Source organism: Equus asinus, chromosome 3 (genome assembly GCF_041296235.1).
Source record: "Equus asinus isolate D_3611 breed Donkey chromosome 3, EquAss-T2T_v2, whole genome shotgun sequence".
In the NCBI taxonomy this organism is placed as follows: domain Eukaryota; kingdom Metazoa; phylum Chordata; class Mammalia; order Perissodactyla; family Equidae; genus Equus; species Equus asinus.
Window position 1 is genome coordinate 102,724,516 of NC_091792.1, and position 24,848 is coordinate 102,749,363.

At 43.2% G+C, this 24,848-nt stretch overlaps 1 protein-coding gene across 1 annotated transcript; it reads right to left on the reverse strand.

The window, feature by feature from the left end:
* Window positions 1-400: 400 nt before the first annotated feature.
* ODAPH (odontogenesis associated phosphoprotein) lies at window positions 401-7,517 on the reverse strand. The gene is given in 4 exon segments (XM_070506580.1): window positions 401-543; window positions 545-892; window positions 7,065-7,111; window positions 7,451-7,517. Coding segments are annotated over 4 exon segments (540 nt in total). The 3' UTR covers window positions 401-465.
* Between the last annotated feature and the right edge of the window lie 17,331 nt (window positions 7,518-24,848).

Here is a 24,848-nt window from a genome sequence, read left to right on the forward strand (position 1 = left end):
TACACCTCAATAATAATAAATGAATAAATAACTGCTATCTGTAACACTGCCAAACAGAAAATAGAATAAAGCTTTCAGTTTTCTATGATTTCTTTTAAAGTTCATTTTGTAAATGCGCCTTGCTCTGCAAGTTTTCCAGTGAGCATCAAATGGTGTCATTAAGGTCTTCATTTGGTTTATAACAATCTCAGGTCATTTAAATGCTCTTCACTCCAATTTAGAAGAGGGAGGTGATTCTTTTGGCATCTCAGTTTGAATAGGAATTATTTGAACCACCCATTTTAGGTTTTTACTAGTTTAAATATCCTGTGATCATAAAAAGTTTGGGATAAGAAGAATGTAGTTCCTGCTCCTGTTTTGCGAACATAAATAATCTATAACCAAGTATCTTCACTGCTGACAAGGAGAACAATTTCTAGTTAGTGTTCAAGTGTTTAAGATACTTAATCTTCAAACCCAATAGTTTTAGTTTGGAAAAAGAAAACAGAAATCTTTTATAATCTTTTCCGAGGCATTGGCCTTTTTGGCTTCAGCATGTTTGGGGCTTCTCTCTTCTCTCTGCTTTCCTCAGACGAGCTTCCTCTCCCGACATTTCTTCCAGGGAAATATTGATAATGAGGAGGAAGGCGAACGCGTGGCCAAATAAACGGATGAAACTGAAAACGGCGGTTGCACCATGGAGGGAGGAAAGGTCTGTTTGGAAACCTAATGTAGACTCTGGGCCTTCGTCGTGGAAAAAAAATGAAGGGACACTTGGGTGTCCTTGTGATGGGCTGGATCCTCGTCACAGGGTTCCTTGTGGTGGGGGGAGGGGTGAGTGTAAAGATCTGGCAGTCTGTGGGGTCTCCATTATTTCGTGAGCCCCCAGGAGGAGTCACCACCTCTTCTTGTCCTGGAGGGAGACAACTGCATGTTAGGAAAGAGCAGAAAGGAGATACTATAGGTGTCAGCAGGGGAGAAAGATTGGAATAGAGAAATAGAGAAGTCTCAAAGCCTACTTGGAAGAATTGCCAAAGTGTAATAAAATGAAACCTGGATGCACCTTATGACCGAGCCATTCCACTCTGGGGAGTTTACCCAAGAGAATGTGCGTATGTCTACAAAAGACTAGTTCACGAATGTTCACAGCAGCCTTATTTATATCAGCTTAAACTTGCAAACATCGCAAATGTCCATCAATAAGAGAATGGATAAACAGCCTGTAGTCATACGATGATACTACTCCAAAATGAAAGGGAAGAATTACTCATACAACCACATATGGATGCATCCCGCAAACGTTATGTTGAGCAAAATAACTTAGACACAAAAGAGTACATACTGTGAGGCTCCATTTATATGAAGTTCAAGAACAAGCAAATGTAATTTATGGTAAAAATTTTTTTTTAATTCAGCTTAAGGTTAGGGTAGGCGTTATTTAGTGGAAAAAGTAACCAAAGAATTCTTTAGATCTTGATCTGGGTGAGTGTTACATGGACACAGATACACACACACACATTTATATTGACATATATACACATATACACATATGTATGCACATATCTTTATATACACACACATATATATGTATACGTAAAATGTGATCAATCTGTACCTTTAAGTTTGTGCATTTTATTGTGCACAAATTATAACTAAATAAAGAAAATTCAGTGGAAAAAAAAGAGCTTAATTAATGTTAAGAAAATAAAAATAAATGCTCCTTGAAGGCTATTAATCCAAAAGGCCCATTCGCTTGCCCCAGCAGTGAAATGACTCCCCCAAGAGGAAGAGAGGGGCATCTGCACGCAGCAGGGGAACCAGCACGGAGGGCCCGGATGAAATGAGTTTCCGAGAAGAAATTTGGATCAAGCTCAAGTGTCAAGGTCTTCTCTCTCGCTGTTTGATCCGATCGAATTGGCTATGTAAATCGAAGCTTCCCTTTAGAAAATTACTCCTCACTCCCTTAAGAGACTTACCAATCGCTGGCCTGGAAAGGGCTGCTGAGTATGAGTGATGGAAAAATGAGCTCCCTTCAGGAAGGTGAGAGAACTGAGGCACTTAAAAAGAGCTAGATTCCCCTCATCTTTAGAACAGCTGAACTGAGGTTTCTTGGTTGTATTGGGTATGCTTATTGCCTTCCTGTGTTCACAGCCCTTCCAGAGATTCTGGTTCACCCACAACCCCTGGAAAAGTCAGTCCTACCCATCTTGGCTACGGCTGATGGGACTGCTGTTCGACACTCAACTCATTTATTGGCTGGCCAATGACCAATCAGATTCTCACCTGAGAATCTCAACAAAGAGACACAGTTAGTGGCAGATGTTCGTGGAAGGTGTAGGGCAGAGGGTGGAGTGTCAGGTTTTGGCCAGATGAATATTGGGTAAGCAGAGAAGCCAGTGTCTCCAGAGAAGCTGTAGAATGGGGAAGACCTTTTGAAGAGAAAAAGAGACAAGAGACCATGTCGTAAATGAGTGATGGTGAAAGCAGCCTTGGTTTTTGACTATCCAGGGCTGGTGCCTCTGAGGGCTGACTGTACTTGAGGTTCTTGAAGATATCTTTATAATAATCACTCCACATCTAGCTTTACTCTTTTTTTTTTTTTTTCTGCTTTATTTCCCCAAGCCCCCCCGGTATATAGTTGTATATCTTAGTTGCAGGTCCTTCTAGTTGTGGGATGTGGGACGCCGCCTCAACGTGGCCTGAGGAGCGGTGCCATGTCCATGCCTAGGATCCGAACCCTGGGCCGCTGCAGCGGAGCATGCGAACTCAACCACTCGGCCACGGAGCCGGCCCCCTAGCTTTACTCTTTTTTAAAGCTAGCTTGAATGGGTGTCTGTTTCTTGAATGAAATACTGACTCTTTTTCCCTTACCCATCCAGGCTACTGCGAGTTGAAATCCTGTGATTGAGACTAGATCAAGGCATTTTGAACTACAGAAGATGGTTAAATCTCACATTACTCATTCTTTCCTCCCACACAATTAGATCAGTACTGAACCTTTGTAATGTGAAAACTTTCTGCCAAGAATCTGGTTGCTAGGGGAGAAGCTAGCCTTATTCTTAAGCTCCATCTTGACATTTTGCTGTCAGATCAGGCTTAGCTAGGTCTTGAGCTCTGCCACTCAGTAAGCTGTACTCCAACTGTTAAAAACCAACCAACCACCCACTCCTTGTAGTCATCTCATTTCTTAAAACTTGAGGCTACTCTCCAAATCCTCCTGCCGACAATGGGGCGTTAGTGGCTGCTAGGCAGGTTTGCTCTGGCTCTGGGATGTCCAGTGGTGTTCAGTCCTCTCTTCTTCTGAGAATTTCCAAGGGCTCAAGACCAAGATACAAGCTTGTTCCAGTAACCACCCCCAAAATGTGGGCAGGACGACATAAAACCAAATTCTTCCAGCAGACTAGACACATGGTGACCACTTCAGTCACTGGTTGGCTAGCACAAGTGTTCTAAAATGTGTGATCCATAGGGATTCGTTTGGGAATCTGTCACAGGTCCTTATAAGGTTAAGACCACACTTCTGAGTGAGTGGGTTGATGCCATACGTGGCCTCCAACTTTGGCTGAGTTAACACTGCTCGCCAATTTTTATGTTTATCTTTGTTCTGCTCCATTCCCAGTGTCTTCTAAACCTTTGATACTCTCCTTAGAGCCCCTTCAAAATTCTCATTTTTCATTCACTTGAAGAATTCTCTTCAGAATTCTCTTTACCTTTCTAAGTAGATTCCTTAGCTTCACGTTTCAGAGAGAGAACTTTGATAATCTGTCATGAAAGTCTTTGGTTCCTACTTCTCTCACCTCAAAGACAAGTCTACACACTTCTGACTCCATTTCCCCCTGACCCCCCACCTATTTAATCTATTGGAATCTGACTTGACTTCCTCCCCTCCACAAGAACTACTTTGGCAAAAGTCATCAGTAGTCCTGGGCTGTTAAAAAGCCCAGAGCATCATCTCCTGCCCTCTTTGCCTGGCTTACTCCTATGCAGATTTCATGTCTCACCTCCTCAGGGTGGCTTTCCCTGCCCTGAGGCTGGCTAAGGCCCCTGGCAGTATGCTTCCACAGCACCCTGTGCGTCCACTTTCATAATACTCAGTCATGTGATTACTTTTCAGCGGTTATATTCCTCCTCCACTGAAATATCCATGTGACCACCCTGTAGACCACTCTCTCTCATCCCTAGCACCGGGCCTGCGGTGGAATTGAATTGACTGAGAGAAATCTCAGTTTCTATAATTGCAAAAGTTACTACGGTCCTACCTCTCAGGAATAATATGATCACCAACCAGCAAATATTTCTCGTTACGTAACATACTGATGTGCCACCAAAGGCACTGAATGTCAAAGACAAGAGCTCTTCTGTAACCTTAACCATACCAAAGTAGGTCACATATTTAAATGCAGATTGAGAACACTTTGAGAGGCAGAACAGCATAGTGTTTAAAAGCATAGGCTCTGGAGTCAGGTTCCCTGAGCTCTGCCATTTAATAACAGTGTGACTATTGACAGTTTCCTTAACTTAGAAGGTCTCCTTTTCTTTCTTCGTCAAATGGAGAAAATAATAATACCCATCTCATTGGCTTGTTGCATTATCTGAAATAAGAAATGTAAAGTCCTGAGAACATACAGTTACGCATTTTGTAGGGCTTAGCTACTGTTGTTATTAATCTTGAATGTGATGGAAAGATTCTGTTAGCATGAGCCTCATTTTATTGGGCTCATCTGGTTACATTTTATGTGTAAAATCTGTGCACTATTTTTTTTTAAGCTTTAATTTTTTTTTTATTAAATTTTTTCTTTTTTGAGATTGGCACCTGAACCAACATCTATTGCCAGTCTTTTTTCTTTTTCTTCTTCTCCCCAAAGCTCCCCAGTACCTAGTTGCATACTCTAGTTGCAGGTCCTTCTAGTTCTGCTATGTAAGATGCCGCCTATGCACGGCTTGATGAACCATGCTAGGTCCACGCCCAGGATCCGAACAGGTGAAACCCTGGGCGGCTGAAGCAGAGTGTGCGAACTTAACCACTCGGCCACGGGGCCGGCCCCAAAATCTGTGCACTATTGATAGGACTAAAGGGTGCAGATGTTATTAGAACAGGGCCTCCATGAAGACAGGGCCTGTGGACTGTTGGTCTCTGCTTTGTCGCCAGTTCCTAGAGTGGTCCCTGCTTAGAGTGTGCTTGGCACATGGTTGATAAATGGAATGAACAGTCAGGCAGATGTTGAATGCTCCTCTCTGTAGATTTTCGTGAAGCTCAGTGAGTATTTAATTCCAGTCCCAGAAAATTTGTAATAATAATTTACATTTAAAATTAGAGTATGATAAAAAATCAAGCCAAAATATTGCTTGGAGTTTGGACATCAATTTTAAATGGGTTTATTATAGTCTAGACATGAAATTCATAGCATACCAACAATTAGTACTTTAAAAAAAAAGTAAGGATGAGAAGACTTTTTTTTATATATGTAATTACCTGTAGTCTGTGGTTATTTGGGCAGACAACAGCTGGTTTGTAATGAACTATACTGATTGTTAAGAGAAGTGCACCTTATACTTGATGTATAAATATGCAGTTCTTCCTTTACAGGGCACATGGAATATCAGAACAATTCTCATGTGCTTTCACAGCTGAACCAGAAAGAAGTGTAAGTCCTGGGATTAGTTTACTCACAATAACTGCCACTCAATTCATTTTGTAGACTCATGGAATGGCTGGGTTTGGGCAAACCTCGAAGTTTACAGATAAAGAATCTGGAGCCCAGAAACTGTCGCACAGACCTCTTTCAATTCTATGCTGTAAGTCCAGTCGTTTTAACAGTGTGCAGGTTACTGTGTCAGGTGCTGTGGCAAATGCAGAGATGAGAAAGACACAGGGCCTGTGCTCGAGAAGTGGGGAGACGCCGCAGATACACCGACCTATAATACAGAGCAGAGTGCAGCAAGCGCAGGGGTGGATGTACAGACTGTTATAAGGATTCCAAGATGTCTGAGAGAGGTTGCAATTCTAAAATTAGGTGCCTTAAGAAAGCCTTTGTGAAGGCAATACTATAGTGACATTTAAATGTCATTATGTGAACAGAATTGCAGCAAACAGAGGTGAAAGCAGGAAGAGGGAGCAGCCCCAGTTGGCTGGGGAGGAGAGAGAACATGGTGAGAGTGGAGACCCACAGATGGCCATGTCGGGCAGAGCCAGACGGTGTGTGTAAGCGAGCGGTGAGCTGGGTCCGTTGACCTGGAGCTGGAACTTGGATAGAATGAAGCTATACTTGAAGGACTTCCATGCCAGTCTGAGGGATGGTGGGAAAGAGTGAGCCAAATTCAGAAATCAAATCTCCCATGTTAATGGGTGTTTTTCAGATGTGAATAAGCCTCTCATCTCATTATAACCTGTTTAGCTACATATTTACAAAGCTTCCTGAAGAGTGGTTCACTTTCTGGAAAGCAGTGTCAGGTGGCTGGTTCTGTTTTATGTGTCTCTTTTAGATGCCCCTTTTAGCAGGAGATGCTTGGGGGCCTTGTCCTGGGAACCGGCAGGTGTTATTTGTAATCTGTGTCTCCTCGCCATCTGATCACCAGAGTCCATGCAGGGACTGGCCACGGTGACCTCTGGTGGTCTCCCCACCTGCTCTGATGTCTCTGGCCCTCTCCGCTTTGGGGGATGGGAGCAGGGAGCTTGTTGGGGGATGAACAGGGTCTGGCTGAGCCCCCGCAAAGCCTCAGGGGCGTGTGAAAGGGGCAAAGGACTCAGTTTGACTCCTGGGTCTCTCCTTTCTTAACAGTATCTTTTCTGGAACAAAGTGAACTGTGAAAAATCCTTAGATCCAAGTCTCCCTTTCCTTCTCTCTTTCCTTTCTCCTCTCTTCCCTATCCTTCTCTTTCCTCTCCCCATGGGTCTGCAAACCAATTCCAAGGCTGAGGCCACTGGCAATTTTGTAGTGAGGGAAAGGCTAGATGACAGGAACAGTGGAGAAATTGAACCTCATATAATTCTGAAGAAAGAAATCTATGCTCACCTCAGTAGCACCAAGACACAGCTGAAAAAAAATGTGATTGATTAAAGCAGTTAACAGAGACTAAGCACCCACCGCATGCAAATTACTTGGCTGCAGGGGATATAAAAATGTGGACATTGCTGTAATTCAAAGTGGAAATCTTTAGCCCTGTAACAATAACAACTGGTATCTGAATAGTCTTTTAAGTTTGAAGAGCTTTCTTGTATGATGGCTCGTTTGATCCTCACAACCCCCATAATAATGAATATTATTAATACTGTCAATTCACATATGAGGATATCAGAGAGGTTAAGCGTATCTAAAGTCACAGAGCTAGAGCTCTTCGGATGATAAAATTCAGTCTCTTTCTCTTTAACCACACAGATGGATGGATATGTATAATCATGGAGCCAAATTTTGTCTTTTCACACAACTTATTAATTAGTGGGCCCACAATGGAATAAAAACAAAACCCTTACCTTCTGCCACAGTTACCACCAACCAGCAGACCAGTAGCCAGAAGGAGACGCAGAACCGGTGAGCCATGGCTCCTGCCCTGAGCAGGCACTGCCTTGAACCCAACGTAGCTTTTAAGGGGAGTTGGTGAGTCACCAGCAGCCTGATTCAGGTAATTTGCATTGCATAGTGGACCACAGCGATCAGGGCCTGTGGTATGAGGGCAAGAAATCCACAAGGAAATTCCAGACAGTATTTATCAGCCAGAAGCTTCTTATCACCACAGCCAAACATCATTCATCTGTCCTTGGAATTGGGTTGTGGACAACCACCCCCTCACTATCCTTTTCATTCCCTCGAATCTTCTCCCATGTTAGTGCCTTCTCTTAACTCGTGTGTGTGGGTCTCCCTCTGCAAGAGAAAGAATCTGTCCAGGAAATACTCAACATTACTTCCCTCTGGGTAGCTTACTGACTTCAAAAAGCCAAACAGGATGGGGAGGGCACTATTCAAAGTCTTCCTGATCCAGGTGGTTTGAAGAGGCTGTTTATAGGCCCCAGGCAGATTACGGCTTCTTCTTCTCTTCTCTGCTGTTGTCCAGGAGCCAAGGGCAGCAGAGTCAGAAAACTCTCTTCTCTAGTAGCCGTTAGGGTCACTGTCTAAACAAATCTGAAAATTTGGGGAGATTAGCTTAGCAAGTTGTTTTATGGGGTTTCTTCTGATTCATCAAATTGCCCACAAAATGGCCATGGTATATCTGGGCCAGGTTTGTTTGCTGAGAGAAGGACTTGTCTGTCAGCTGCTGGAGGAATGGGAGGGCATGGTCACAAGCGGTTAAGAGCATAAACCTTGGAGTTAGAAAAAACTGGCTCCAGTCTTGGTTCCTTTTCTTACTAGCTGGGTGATCAGGAGCGAGTCCCTGAGACTTGAAACCTCAGATGCCTCGTCTGTAAAATGGGACTTGCGGTATTTCCTTCAGAGGATTGTTGTGATGAATGAAAGAGGTAACTGACAGAAAGCGCCAATCACAGCGCCTGCTCCGTGAAAGGGAGTTGTGGCGTATTAAATTATAGTGACTCCAGTTCTGACTTTGCTCTCTTAAGAGGTTGTATGTGCTAAGGGATTCAATCACTCCAAAGGCCTCCACCTTGACCAGAACATTTTCCGGGGCATTGCAGAAAGAACAAAACAGAACACAGTCCCTGGCTTCGCTGAGCTGACAATCTAACGAGGGAGACCGTGCAAACCGAGAAGTGAAATGAGTAAGAATGTTAACACTCAAATTAGAAAATGATAAATTCCACTTGATGATAATCCTAGGCAGAATTCTAGAACAGATGATTAAATGGACAGTTTGTCAGCAGTTTGGAAAGGAAGTAGGGATCATCCAGAGCAAGCTCAGTTCCTGAGATCAAGGCATTACCTACTCATTCAACAGCTCTCTATTGACCACGTATCGTGTGCAGACACTGGTCTAGGTGCTGGGGCTAAGATAGGGTTCCTGCTCTAGCGGAGCATACAGTTTGGCAGGGACATTAAATATTAACTAAAGAATAACAATAAAGGGTTTTGAATGTTAAGAGAGAGGAAGTACTAAGGCTACAAAACAGAGAAACATAACCTATAATTTTACATCAGTGAGTGTGTATTGCGTCTGCTACTTTGCCCCCTGCATTGGAAGTATATCGCCATGCCAATAAAATTAGATCCACGTAATCTCTTTAACTACTGCCCAGTGTTCTGATCTATGAATGGATTGTAAATTATTTAACCAAAGTTTTGGTCGATGGACATTTGTAGTATTTCTTCTGATCCTCTTTCTTTTCTGTGTTGGATTTTTGACGAGCTTCCAATTGAAGTGTTGATAAAAATAAATAACGAAAGCAAAATAGTGTAACTTTTTTCTCTTTGCATCTATTGTCCTGAAATTTACAAAGTAAAGGAATGAAATTTCAAAAGGAATAAAACTTTAAAAAATTTCATCAAATTCTCATTTGACAGAAAATACTAACTTTTTTCTTTACTATTGGTGTAGAGAGTAACTAAGTCTTGCCATATCTTATTTATTTGTATGTTATATATAAAGTGGAACCAAGTGTTCAACAACACATAGAATCAATGAAGCTGTTGTGAGTTTATCTGGCTATCAGATTCATTCATAAAAATCTTTATTTATCTAAAAAATAGGGAAATATTTCTGAAAGCTTATTTCAAATGTGGTAATTTTGGTAAAAATATCTTTGCAGTCATATGCTTTAAAAATCCACAAATCATAATGTTACTATTTTGTTAAAGGCTGATCAGTGAGATTCTAATTTCTGTATTCCCAACGTCAAGAAAGCTACAATGGCTTTGGGTCACTGCTGTTGATCCGATGTCCACACAGCCGGCTTGTGTTAGGTGTTTTTCTTACAATAACTTCACTAGGAGGTGATGTTAGACTCAAGAAGAGTTACATCTCTTTCTCAAAGACTCAAAGATATTAAGAAGTAAGGCTGAGACTCAGAATTGGGATTTTTCTGACTCCAAAGTTCATGTTCTTTCTTCTAATTCAATATGTTTACTTTGTTTTAAAAATTCATTCATTCATTTACTCACTAATTCATTAATGAACTTATCTTCTCATTTTAATTGACTCTTTTGTTTTATATCCTCTGGCTTAACAGTCTGTGAGGAAAGAGGCTCTTCCCTTAGAAACAACCCGGGGAAGAACTCTGGTCGGCCAACCGGGTCATGTGGCTGGGCAGTGGGGGAGCTCAGACTAGAAGAGGAAGTGGGAGTAACAGACCGGGCCACTAGGGATGTTAACCACGGGGTACTCTGATTCGTGTCTACTACACTATGGTGTCAAATGACCTTCCCACCCCACAATCAGTCTCCAGTATGTGTCACTTACACAGAATACCTGATAACAAACAGGCCGGTCTACGTTCCTGTGAAAATAAAAAAGAACAACTTTCTATTACTAAATGCCTGAAATTGCTACAAATATAGTGATATTTATAACATTTTTTGGAAGGAGAGTGTCAGGAAATAGTTGTTGGTGACTCAAGGGTCACATGGTTCAACCACATCTTGGCATGTGAACTTGTTCCAACCAAATGTCAACCAAGATGGAATTATTCATTGGTTTCATTCTATCCAGTGTCTGTGTTCAGGTTGCCCTGATAAAAAGTTTCCAATATACTCTAGTGACACATGTCGTCACAGAAGGAACACTAGTCTAAGAAGGCTTTGTGTACTTTTTAGGGGAAGTCCCTCACATTCTTTCCCCAGGTTTGGAGCCCAGGGAAGTGGGGTGTTTGGGTTGGGAAGTGTTGCTTTAAGGATGTATACTTTTCTCTCACCATTCATTCAACAGCTATTTATTTGCCAGACACTATTCCAGGAGCTTGGGCTACATTCCTGAGCAAAACAGACAAAAAGATGCTAGTGGATTTACCATTCTAGAGGAGTAGAGATGGAGAATAAACAAGAAACATAACAAAGGAGTAAATTATATAATATGTTAGAATGTGAGACTAATCTGTGATGTGTGCTACAGAAAAATAAAAGATAATAGAGTAAGAAATGTTGGTAGGCATTGCAGTTTTAAGTAGAATATGATATTTGAACAAGGACTTGAGGGAGGTAGGAAGTTATCCTTGTGGATGTCTGGGGGAAGAGTGTATCAAGCAGCGGGGACAGCCAGTGCAAAGGCCCTGGGACAGGAGTAGGCATGGCATGTAACATACAACAGCAAGGAGGCCGTTGTAGCAGGGCAGAGTGAGTCAGGGGGACAGTAGGAGGAGAAAAGGTCAAGGAATAACGGGGGGCCAGTCATTACTCTGAGTGAGATGGGAAGCCATTGGAGGATTTTGCAGAAAGGAGTGACAGGATCTTACTTACCTTTTGAAAGGACTCCGGCCACTGTGTGGAGAATAGATTGTTAGGGGCAAGGGTGGAAGCAAGAAGCCCAGTTATAATACAGTACAGAAGTAGTATGGGGGGAGATGATGGCGACGTAGACTGGGGTGGTAATAGTCATGGTGTGTGGAATAGGAACATTCTGGACATATTTTGAAGGTAGAGTTGACAAGATTTCCTGATGTATTGGAAGTAGGGTGTGAGAGACACCGGGGAGTCATAGATAAAAGCCAAGATCTTTTTGTTTTTTTTGGTGAGGAAGACTAGCCCTGAGCTAACATCTGTGCCAATCTTCCTCTATTTTGTATGTGGGACGCCCCTACAGCACAGCTTGATGAGTGGTGTGTAGGTCTGTGCCCAGGATCTGAGCCCAAGAACCCTGGGCCATGGAAGTGGAGTGTGAGAATTTAACCACTACACCACTGGGCTGGCCCGCCAAGGTTTTTGTCTGAGAATTTGACTGCTGTGGTTGAGTGTGATCAGGTGGTGAGATTATGGTTGAATTAAAAAAAGTGCTCTTATAATATTGCCTTTTCCATAAAGAAAAATTGGGAGAGTAAAAATACATTCGCACTTTAGTGAGTAAATACTAAGAAACTTTACAATTGGTCTGTGGAGAGGGACCGTGACATTCAGGACGAGAAGTGAGGATTCTATTTTGGTCAATAAGGAGGATTTGACTTGCAGCCCGGTTGGTAGTGTGACTGGAAATTCTATGTCCAGTGCAGCTTTGCTCTGAGGGGAGAGAAAGGACAAGGTGAGCGGGTGCGCAAGGCGCAGTTTCTGCTGACCCCCGCGGGCTCTGGGTTCTCTGGCTTGCCCCGTCTCACTGTGGGTGACTCCCAACACCGATGTTGTTCTCTGTATCTGTCCTCTCTCTCTGGACTTCAAGACCCTTGATGGCAAGAACTGAGTCTTTAAAATATTTTTTTAATTTATTTTTAATTGTGATAAAATAGAACGTAAAAATACCATTTTAACCATTTTTAAGTGTGCAGAAGAGCTGAATCTTGATTACAGTTGTAGCCTCAGTGCCCGCCACATAGCAGACACTCAATAAATAGTCTGGAATACACGGGTAAATGAATGTCTGGGGAGGGGGCTGGAGAAGGGTCTCTGCCAGTGCATGTGCGTTCATGCACCTTATAATCCAGCAAGACCCTGTCAGCAAAGGACATGAGGGCAGGAAGGTGGCTTTACCCAGAGTCTCTAGCTCTCTGCCACACCCTGCTATTTGGATCTGAGCTCAGGGAAATTTCATCTCCTTTCTTTCTCCTCCCATCAGCACCCTGTGATGGTTAATATTAAGTGTCAGCTTGGCTGGGACATGGTGCCCAGAGATTTGGTCAAATCCTATTCTGGATGTTTCTGGGAGCATGTTTTTGGATGACACTAACATTTAAATCGGGGGATTTTGAGTAAAGCAGATTGTGGGTGGGCATCACCCAATCACCTGAAGGCCTGAATGGAACAAAAAGACAGAAGACTGACCTCCTCCGAGCAAGAGCAAGAGGGAATTCTGCAGCGGACAGCGGCCTTTGGACTTGATCTGCAATGTCAGCTCTTCCCTGGTCTCCAGCCTGCCAGTCTACCCTGCAGATTTTGGACTTGCCAGCCTCCGCCATCCCGCAAGCCAATTCCTTGAAAGAACTCTTCCCCGTTCTCTGTATGCCCATCCTACTGGTTCGGTTTCTCCTAGAACCCTGACGAATACGCACCCATGTTCTCTCTCTCTCACTTTCACATGTGTCCACGCTGCTCTGCAGGTTTAGGGGACGAGCACATATGAAGAGACTTAAGAAAGCAAAAGCTTCTAAATAAGAACCTGGGTGTTTGTGGATCATGAGGGGCATAGCCAAGTGCTCCTTAGCAGAGATGTGTGGGGTGACTTTATCAACTGCAGGCTGGTTTGTGAGCCTTGAACTGCCTCAAACAACTGTACTTCAGAAAGATGCCCGTGAGGAGAGCCCCTCCCTGCCTCAGGACAGCCTGTCTTTCAATTAGAGGCCCAACCTCTGTGTTTTGGGGAGAATCTCATGGCGACCTCCCTGGTTTGCTCCCCCCTCAGTTTCCCTTTTCCCCTTTCCTGGTGGGTTAAAAATGTGTTTAGAATTTCAGAGAGCTCAAACTCTGAAGACACTGGGTTTGGTTACAGTGAAAAGGGGTTTTGGTAAGTAACTTATTTTATCTTCTCAAATTGAGACAATGTAAACTATCCTTTTGTATTAATTGAAATGGACCAAGCAGCCTGAGAGGAAAAAAACCCAGCACCGGCAGGTTAGACCAGCAATGTTCAGAAAGGCTGGCCTGTTCTAGTGTCCATCTGTGGCTCTGAGGGCCACTCTGAGGAACCGCCTTTTACACCCTCAAGGACCCACCAGGATGTCGGCCTGAGGAATGGATCGTCTGCAGCCTGCCTCGTTCCTCTCTGCAGTCCTGTTGGGATGTTCCTCTCTGCAGTCCTGTTGGGATGCTCATCTCTGCAGTCCTGTTGGGATGCTCATCTCTGCAGTCCTGTTGGGATGTTCCTCTCTGCAGTCCTGTTGGGATGCTCATCTCTGCAGTTCTGTTGGGATGCTCATCTCTGCAGTCCTGTTGGGATGCTCATCTCTGCAGTCCTGTTGGGATGTTCCTCTCTGCAGTCCTGTTGGGATGCTCATCTCTGCAGTCCTGTTGGGATGCTCATCTCTGCAGTCCTGTTGGGATGTTCCTCTCTGCAGTCCTGTTGGGATGCTCATCTCTGCAGTTCTGTTGGGATGCTCATCTCTGCAGTCCTGTTGGGATGCTCATCTCTGCAGTCCTGTTGGGATGTTCCTCTCTGCAGTCCTGTTGGGATGCTCATCTCTGCAATCCTGTTGGGATGCTCATCTCTGCAGTCCTGTTGGGATGCTCCTCTCTGCAGTCCTGTTGGGAAGGCCCCGTTTGTGGCCAGGCCTTGGAGAAACAAAGGCGAGCTACAGTTATGTCCAGTGAGGCTAGTCTCCTGCTGCAGAAACTGCTGAAGCTGTCTGGGAGAGGCATTCCCCTCACATGGCCCCGTGAGTAATCCAGGGAAGCTGTCATTAGGCCTGTGATGAGTCAGGATTACAGGTGTCAGGTAGCCTGGGGAGTGGTGGATACAGGCCTGTCCCCTGAGTCAGGCTGAGGGAGTAGCGGCTGGCTGGCGCTGCGAGGCTTATCTCCAGGAGGTCTGGGGGTGGCTCAGAGTTCTCTGGCAGAAGGATAGGGGCAGATGCTCCTTTGGGGAATCTAAGGGTTCTGTGGTTGACCCTGATCTGAAGGTGCCGCTCTGTGGTGGCCTGTATGACTCCTCTGTAAGGCTCGTTACGGCATCTTCTGCTGGGATTTCTCCTAAAAGGGATTTTGGCACCTCAGGCACAACTCCAATTCCCCCATTTGGCAGATCAGGAGATTAAGGGCTGGAGAAGTTTCCTAAAGCCATCCCAGTGATTTAACGACAGAATGGCAAAAACATCCTGGGCAGGGTCAGAGTGATGTCCGCTCCATGAGAGCCCTCATTTATCAATGGTTTGAAATAGTATTAAACCAGTGGGATAAATGAGTGTTTTAGTCCCTGCCCTGCCAGCAGTCTACTGTGAGACCTTGGACCAGTCAGCATCACTGCCTCTCGGCTCCCTCACCTGTATAACATATCATTTCCAGTCCTCCATGCATCACTGTTCTAATTATTGTATATACATTAAGCCATTTAATCCTCAAAACAACCCAATGAGGTGGGTACTATTGTCATCCTCATATTAAAGATGAGAAAACAGGCACAGAGGTTGTCATGTGACTAGTAAGTGCAGAGCTGTGGTGCGAACCCAGGCCGCTCAGCTGCAGAATTCTTGCTCTAATCACTGTGCTGGGTGTGCTCTGATACCCTGGTCATCAACTTATTGCTGTAAAAGCTCTGCGAAAATATCCTCAAAATTCCCCCAAGTAGGGTAGGGCAAAAGACTTGGTTTATTAAGAAAAACATTTTTTTTCAAGGCAAAACAAATAAATAAAAAGAGATAGAGGGAGAACCTACAGATTAAAAGAGATTTAAGAGACACATCAACCAATTACAACATTTGGACTTTATATGGATCCTGTTTCAAGTAAATAAATTGTAAAAAAAAATGTGAACATTGACTGGATATTTGATGATATTAAGGGATTATTGCAGATGTGATAATAATAAATGGCTTTGTCAAAAAATTGGAGTCCTTACTTTTTAGAAAAAGATGCTGAAATATCTACAGATTATATACTGTCTGGGATTTGCTTCAAAATAATCAGAGGATGGGGAGTGAATGGGAGTATAGATGGAACAAGATTGCCCATGTGAGGGGCTGGCCTGGTGGCGCAGCGGTTAAGTGCGCACGTTCTGCTTTGGCGGCCCAGGGTTCACCGGTTCGGATCCTGGGTACAGACATGGCACCGCTTGGCACGCCATGCTGTGGTAGGAGTCCCACATATAAAGTAGAGGAAGATGGATATGGATGTTAGCTCAGGGCCAGTCTTCCTCAGCAAAAAGAGGAGCATTGGCAGCAGTTAGCTCAGGGCTAATCTTTCGGCAAAAAAAAAAAAGATTGCCCATGTGTGTCATTGTTGAAGCTGGGTGGTGGGTGCATTAGAGTTTATTATACTCTCTACTTTTGTTTGGAACTTTCTTCTATAAAAAGTTTTAAGAAATCACCCTGTATAAATTCGTATTTTATTCTCTCCGAAATGTCAAAAGAACCATGGATGTACTTCACAAGGCAAGTGGGAAGAACAGTCGTCTGTGAGGAGAGAGGGGGTGGGCCACTGCTCAGAAGATTCACCTTCCAAGGGTGTCATTTATTTGAGGGTGACCCCAGTGCTTTCTACATGGCAGATACTCAACCAATTCTTCTGGGCTGCAGGAATGCATGAGCATACAAATGAACCAATGTGAATGAATTTGGTCCACAGTGAGTGGGAGAACCATTCTGTCATAAGATCAGGAGTAGAATCTAATTTCTGGGCCAAATATAAATGATAAAATGCTTCTGTGTGTTTCCCAGTTAACCAAATTGTGCATTTAAAGGCATCTTTTTCTACCATGATCATAAAAAGAAGCAAAATACTCCTATACCATTTCACCTTATCCTAGGACAAATGTGCTAACACAAAAATCTTCACTCTGAAGCCATGTCCCCACCGCCACACCTCTCAGAGCCCACGCTCTGCTCTGAGCTTCATGGCCATTGTTTTTACTTGTCTAGCCCAGCATCCCTCCCAATTCTTCTGATTACCCCAAGTTCCCTCTGGGGAGCCATCATTTCCCTACAATCCTGGCTCCAGGATTGTCTGTAACCCACACTGGCCAATCATAGCATAGCATTCCTCTGGCCACAGTGATGGGTTTAGGGATGGGAATTTGACTCAAACCAAGTGAACTAGGCACAATTAAAACTAGTCCTGGGACTTTTGTACAAGTGACTGAAAAAGAGACACATATTTTGCCTTTGGACTTGAAGTTGCAAAGAGACATACCTATATGAAGGGATAGCTTGCTTGATAAAGTAGTGTGGAGGTATATCAGATTCTTCCAAGATCATTTGAACCCTAGATCCAGCTGTACCTGAAGCCATACACAGTGTTCTGCATGTGGTTTGCTAAGACTGATTCTGAAATACTACCAACACAGTCTTATAGTAGCAAGTCACATAGGGAATGAAGATTCTATTTTAAGGCTAGTGTTGCTTTCTAAGCAGAAAGAAGAGCTATTAACTTTTATACTCTTGTATTTGATTACAAACTACAGATGTAGACATGGAGTAGAAAATTGTGTCAGTTCCACTGGTTGGGTAAAACATTTGCAGGGATTAAGACCAATCTTTTGACCATTCCATGCATTCTTCTTGAGAGCTGAGAGAAACCAGGTGGTTAGATAGACTCCTGTGCAGGTGAAACCCGTGGATGCCTGAGTGTCTTGCCCACGTATGTGGTAAGGTGACTTCACCCTGAGTGCTCAGCCACCCTGGTTATGCTTGGCGGTAGCATCAGACAGATCCAGATTGTGGTGATGAGTAACGAAGGGCTTTCCCAGCTTCAGACACAGGATGAGATCATATTTCACCCGTTAGCCTCTCCCCGCCCCATGTGGAGGTTCTGAATGGAATGATTGAAGTTTCACCTTCAGGTGCCATGAAGGTTCAACAGCAATTCACCACTTAGTGAATGGAATCTCTGGGTCTGGCGTCGTAGATCAGGGTTGACAACATGTCTCTTTGTATGATGATGAGAATAGATATTGTTAGACCAACTGTGAGACCTTGGGCAACTTACCTAACTTTTCTCTATTTGATTTCCTCATCTATAAAATGAGAACAATAATAGTACCTATCTCACAGTGTTGTTGCGAGGTTAAATGAGTTAATAACATTCGCGCACTTTGAACAGGGAGTGGTACCTTGTAAATGTTAGCTGTCAGTATTACTGGAAAATAAGAATTTCCTGCCTTGGACAAACATTTCCTGTAGAACCTGGATATCTGAAACAAAGAGAAGGCAGAAATAGGATTTATGAAAATTGTGAAGCGCTCTATGAGAGTGTGCAACACTTCTCAGACATCGGTGCTGTGAAGTCACGTCTTAGTTTTCTGAGGTGGGGAGTTGGTTGGAAAGCTGGATTGGAAGGTTCGCAACAGGGGATGAGGTGGGCTTTGTTTAGGGTTCTGCTGGTGACTGGTCACAGGCGAGCTAACTAAAGTCTTGTAGCCACACCTACCCAGACAGTGGTTTCTGTGAATCTCAATAGGGAAGCTGGCAGGGGTTGAGAGAGTTCTTTGAAATATCCAGATGTCACAGGAAACGGTAGTAATTCAAGACTCGGATCCGGCTTTAGCCAATGTCTTAAGGAGATGGTGAGGCAAATGACAACAAGCAACTTCTAATTTTTTAGAGATGAAATGGTTTTGATCTAAGTTTGTAGAATGCTGTTGTTATAATAGTTCTTTTCTTTCCTTCCCTGCCTGCCTTTTTCCCTTTCTCTTTCCTTTCTCTCTCTCCTTCTCTCTCTCTCTGTTTCACAGGAAGTATATGCTCCCCTATCCAGAGGTAACTACTTTTAACAGTTTGGCATATATCCTTATATTCCTTTTTCTATATATTTACACAGACATACACTTAGAAATTGTTTTGTAGGTGGGTTTTAAAAATTTTTGTATAAATAGGATAATATTTTGAGTTGCCTTCTAAATTATTCCTTTTCACTTAAAATGTCTTTTCCTTCCATGCCAATACATATAGATCAATCCCTCTCTTTCAAATTGTTGCTTATGATTGCATTATTTGGGTGGACCATAGTTTTATTTATCCATTCGCCACTTGATGGAATTTGGGTTGCTTTCCATTTTCTGCTCTTACAAACAATCTTCCCATAGCCCTCTTTGGCCACATGTACTGTCCCTTTACATTTAAAGATAACTTGCTGAAACTGTTTTTAGATTTAAATCACAGAATACGTTTTCGTTTCACTCTAAAATTTGCCAGTCCCCGTTGGGCCTTGGTGAGTTTGAGCCTTTGGACAGCCACATTTTATTGCTGGTTAAAACCATTTCTCACTTTTTCAACCAAGTATGGCCAGGTAATGGTGATGGCCACAGAAAGGGGAAATGTACATGTTAATAAAGCCTTCCATGCTCTTAAGATCCATCTACAAGTGTCACAGTCAGAGTGGTAACAAACATTTTTTAAAATCCTCAGAATTTCAGAGATAATCCTTCAGCTGTGTAGCCTGGCAACGTTTTGTACCACTATAAAGTCTACCTCTTTCATAGGCACCAGTACCCTTCATTTTTAGTTAAATTATATGTCATGTACACTGTGCTGGCAAGTCTGCAGCTGAATGTCCGTCTCCACAAGATGCTCATCACTGATATTTGCGGTTATCATCCTGGACAGTCTGTCCACTTCATCATCTTTGTTTAATAAAACACTTCTGTTTTAAAAAGCACGAGGCCCAGATCTGCTGAGTCAGATGTGATGTTATCTTTCAACTGCACAAGCTCAACCACAAGGATCTGGGAAGTTTATTATCTGACACAAATCTGTCAGGAACTCCTCTGCTGTCAACGGACCACAAACCATGGAGCTAAGGTTGGTTCAAAGGTTGTCTACTGACTGAGTAAGTGACTTGATATTCTGAGATGGTGCTACTCAACGTAGTCTGTGAACTCTTTTTGACTGGTCCACAATGAGACAAGCTGCTCATGCCAGAATGCAAACCAACACATTATTTCATTCACCAAGAAAGTCTTGCTACGAAAAAATGTTGACTGAAGAGTGTGCTTCGTGATGCAGTTGGTTTACATTCTGGTGCAAGCTCCTTAACGTGCACACTGGTCTGTGAACTACATTTTGAGTAGTACTGTTTAAAGTGCTTTATGAAATTGAATGAATAAGTGAATGAATGAATGAGACACATCTAAGATGGATTAAATGGCTTTGTAGGGTTGGGGTGGAAGAGTGGAGGGGAAGATGATGATTAAATCAAATTTTCTCTTTTAATGGGACAATGTTCCTTGCCTGCTTTTGAGCTGCCACAGAGAGGGAAAGTTGTTTAAGGCACAGAAAGCCTACCTGGCACCATTGCCTGCACCACTATCGTTCCCCATCCAATGCCTTTCCCCTTCTTACTTTTTGCCCTTCCTCCTGTTATCTCCTTTTCCTGTGCTTCTGGTGTGGGATTTAAAGAAGAAAGCAGAACCATATATGGAAGGCTCATTGTATGGTCTATATTTTACACACAATTAAATACAATTCTCACCACAACTGGGCGAGGAAGGTATTACTGTCTGCTTTGTAGGTGCTCAGAGGGGTTCAGTCATTTGGTCGAGGTCCCACATGTCATAAAGTGGCATAATGTGAACCTACGTCTGTGTTGTTCTCTCCTGGTGGTTTTGTTTCCTACTCTCACATCCGAGGAGTGTGCTAACAGAATCCAGGTCCTGGACAGAACTTTAAAAGCGCCCACACTGACACACGAATGTTCCATTTTAGAACTCTGAGGCTCCACACGTTCAGTTGCCACCATCCTTCCACATTGACACTTTGTGTTACATGCTTGTGTGTCCTTGTAGGTTGTGAATGCCTTCATCTTATCATCTTTGTATCCTTTGCAGTAGTGTATGGGGCTTTGAAAGCAGCACATGCAATGGGTTATTGCATTAAATATGTTAGTCTGTAAACTTCTTTATCTGCCTAAGATAAATATCAAATGAATGAGACTCAAACACTTAAATTTGAAGTCATGTTATGGTGGGAAATCTATTGAGCATGTGTGTCGCCCAGTAGAGCAGCGCACAGTGAAGAGGCCATCCTCCTGAGAGGCACCCCTCGGTATCCCTGGCTTATGGCTTTTGGAATTTCTTACTAGTTTCTTGACGGCAGGAACTGGGCCTTTTCTTTGTTGGTTCTCTAGTGCCTAGCACCTTCCCTGGCATTCAGTTCCTGGCGCTTGAAAAAATATGTGGAATTGTTGAATGTGCTAAGTTGTCAGCATTTCCTCCTAAACTGCTGTTACTAGCACTCACCATCAGCCACTGTGTGGTTCTTAGATTAAAAAATTATATCTGTCTTCTGCTCCTGGGTTTCCTGGTCCAGATCCAACATTTTCTTCTTCCATTTCCGTCTCTGCCAGCTCCTGCTTTGCATCAGGCACAATTCCATGATCAGAAGCACGGCTGGAAGGAGGGTGTGGGATGTGGGACCACGGGCCAGTTGTTTCTCCAGAGCACATCTCCAAAAGGGAGATGTTGACAGTTGTTAGAACTACAGTGAAATGAAGTTTGAGGAAGCAAAATGAAAAGAAGACCATGAGGCCTACGGAGAAGGTAGTCACTGGGGAGCACTGATGGCTCAGGCCCCACCCAGACTTGCCTCTCCATGTTAGAACCTGGCTTGCCTCTCAGACTATCGAATATCACATTCTCCCCAGGAACCCAATGGAGGAGCCAATTATACCTCTGACCTTCCTAGGGATAGAGTATTTCTTCCTTTGGGCAGAGAATCAGGCCCTCTATAAGCAGGAGTGCCAGATTAGAGGGAGGGACCCTGTGGGCACAAGGCAGGCATCCCTGGCCATCCCAACCACATTCCTGTCTTCTTGTTTCCTTTTGTAGCGTTGAGCCTGTGAGACACAGAACTTCCTAGGTCAGTTCACATTTATCTGTTTTTGAGAATCTCTGTATCCTACTCTCTGGGTCGTGTACATAATTTCCTGTTTGGGGTCACTATATAGGCAAGTCCAGAGTCCCTTGCTAGAGTTTTCAAGGATCTCTTTTTACTCTGTCCCCTAAACTGGGGCTGTCCATCCATGCACCATGCGTCAACTGGCTCATTAAATCAAACCAGAACCAGTTTTTTGCTATAGATTTCCTCTTTGTCTCCTGTTGAGTGTGGCTTGCTTTGCAGTTGCTCCTGGCTTGGTTCTCTGATATTGTCTTGGCCCAGGTATTAGTTGCCTATTCCTGTTGTAACGAATCACCACAAACTCAGGGGCTTAAAACACAACACAGTTGTTTCAGAGGTCGCAAGTCTAAAATGGGTGGGCAAGCCTGCATTCCCTCTGGAGACTCTAAGGGAGAATTCATTTTCTTGCTTTTCCAGTTTATAGACATTGCCCACAGTCTTTGGCTCATGGCTGTTACATCTTTTTTTTGGTTGGGGGCACTATTCTGCCTACCACAGCCCCACTGGTTTTGATGACCTCTTGAATTTTTCAGACCATGGTCCTCTCCCTCCATGGCTGTTTTCAGCTCTGCCCATGCTCATATTTTTGACAACTCTTGTGTGGATTTGTCTATTTCCCTTTGTAATTCTATTAGGTTTTGCATTATGAATTTTGAAGCATTGCTATTAGGTACATAAATATTTAGGATTATTAAGTCCTCTTCACTAATTGACCCTTTTATCATGATGAAATAACCCTCATTTTCCCTCATTATAGTCCTTGGTCTGAAATCTACTTTGTTATTAATGTAGCCACTCCAACTTTCTTTTGATTAGTGTTAACATAGTATATCTTTTTCTATCCTTTTACCCTAACCTATTTGTATCTTTGTTTTTAAGGTGACTGCCTTAGTTTTTTACCCAGTCTCACAATCTCTGCCTTTTAATTGGAGTGCTTAGTTAATTTATGCTTAATGTGATTATTGATATATGCAGTTTAGAAAGACCTCTCTGGAGGTAGACTGGAGACAGGGAAACCAAGAACTCTGTTGCAGTAATGAAGGTGAGAAAAAAGGTTTAAACCAGGACAATGGTCCTGGAGATGGAGTGGGACGGGGGCCGTATCTGAGAGACATTAAGGGTGTACAACCAATAGAAATGGAGCCTGGACAGAGATTTGTTGAGTCATCGGTATAGGTAGTGGATGGATTCCAATGTTTTGAAGATGTACTATATTCATAAATAGATATTGCATAAATATACTTATTTTTGAATTTTTTAATTGAGGTATAATTGACATATAACATTAGTTTCAGGTGTAGAACATAAACATACATATTTATATTCATAAATATATATTACATCTTCCAAACACTGGAATCCATTCAGGTACTTACACTGATGACTCACAAATCTCTGTCCAAACTCCATTTCTATTGATTGTACTATTGTACTTGATTGTACTATTGTCTATATATGTGTGTATGTGTATATATATGGACATGAAGCTAAACATCTGACGACATTTCTGATCTGGGGGTCATTGCATGAAGCCCACACTCTCTCTAGGCAGAAAGAGGGATGAGGGGAATTTAAAGACACTATAGGATGAAAGATATTAAAAGACTAGCCCAATAAAAATAGTGCCAGGAATACATGAAGGCACTGTTTTAGATGTCTGGATGGTTTTGCAGATTATTTGGTATTATACCACTTCATGTCTAGTTTTCTGTCTTTACCCAGACTATGTTGAATTCAATGCAAATGGTATCAAAATATAATAAACGATAATAAGTCCCCAACACACAGCAGAACCATGTTTGAGAAATTCACCTTCTCATAACTAGAGGGACCTGATAGAGAGCAGTTTTACTCTGGAGTTGGTTGACATATCACTAATTTTGTCATTCATGAGAGCATTAGAGTAACTGTGGGTTAAAGCAGAATGGAGAGGAGTGGGTGCTAGGGAGAGTTCAAGGAAGCAACGGACACTCTGACGTACCACCCAGAACCCCCTTCAGGAACAAAGGACTTATTTCTCCAGCTGCTGGGATGCTGCTGGCAGGCAGACCTCAGCTATCAGCCCTCTTCAGAAATTGCCTCAGCTGAAGCGAATTACCTTGCCCAACAGCATTCCATCTTCTCAGGACAGCCCACGTCCAGTGACTGATGTAGGGAAATAAAGGCCTAGCTTCTTTGCCCCAACTCAGGGCAATTCCAGAAGGCCATGTGTTAGGAGTTCCCAAGAGCACTCCCCAGGTTTGATGATTCACTAGGAGGACTCAGAGAATTTAGCATATAGTTGTACCCATGGCTAGGATTACAGCAAAAGCATACAAAGAAAAAGCAAAATCAGTAAACGGAAAAAGGCATATGGTGCAAAGTCTGGAGGAAGCTTCCAAGAGTCCTCTTCCGGTGTAGTCACACAGGACACACTTAATTCCTGTAGCATAGAACTGTGACAACACATATGAAATGTTGTCTACCAGGAAAGCTCATTAAGGATTCAGCGTCCAGGATTTTATCCGGGGCTGGTCACATAGGCACGCTTTCCTAACACATTCCCAAGTTCCAGACTCCCAGAAGGAAAGCAGATGTTCGGCATAAACCACATTGCTTCTACAAACGGTTCAGGCACAGTGAGGCCCTTATCAGTTAGGAAATGGTGGGAACCCTCCTGAAATCCGAGTTCCCAGACGCCAGCCAAGAGCCAACCTCACAAGCTGGCCCTTTTAATGACAGCAGTCTCAGGCCTGCTATGTTAATTCCTTCTTTCACACCACCCCAGCTTCAGATTTTTTTGTGGAGTTGGCTAAGGTGCCACCTTTACAGGTCTTACAGGATATAAGAGCAGTGGCCCCCATTACATCTCCATTTAGTTCACCACTTTGGCTCCTGCAAAATTCAACAGATCCTGCAGGATGAGAGTGGACTAAGGCAAATTCAACCAAGTAGTAGCCCTGACTACAGCTGTGTGCCAGATGTGATATCTTGCTAGAGCTGATTAACATGACTATGGTTACCTGGTACGAGACCACTGATCTGGTGGGTGCATGCTTTTCCATCCCTCCAAGCAAACAGGATCAGAAATAGCTCATATTCACATGGAATGAACAATAGGCTATGTTAACAGCCTAGGTTATAACTCTCTTGCTTCTGTTATAATGAAAAGAGACTTAAGACCAGCAGTCACTTCTACAGAAAATCACTTAGTTCACTACATTGAGGGAGTCTGTTAATTAAATGAGATGAGCAAGATGTGACTAGTAAATTTGAGGCCTTGATAAAGTACATGTGCTCCAGAGGGTGAGATAAAACCCATAGAATTTAG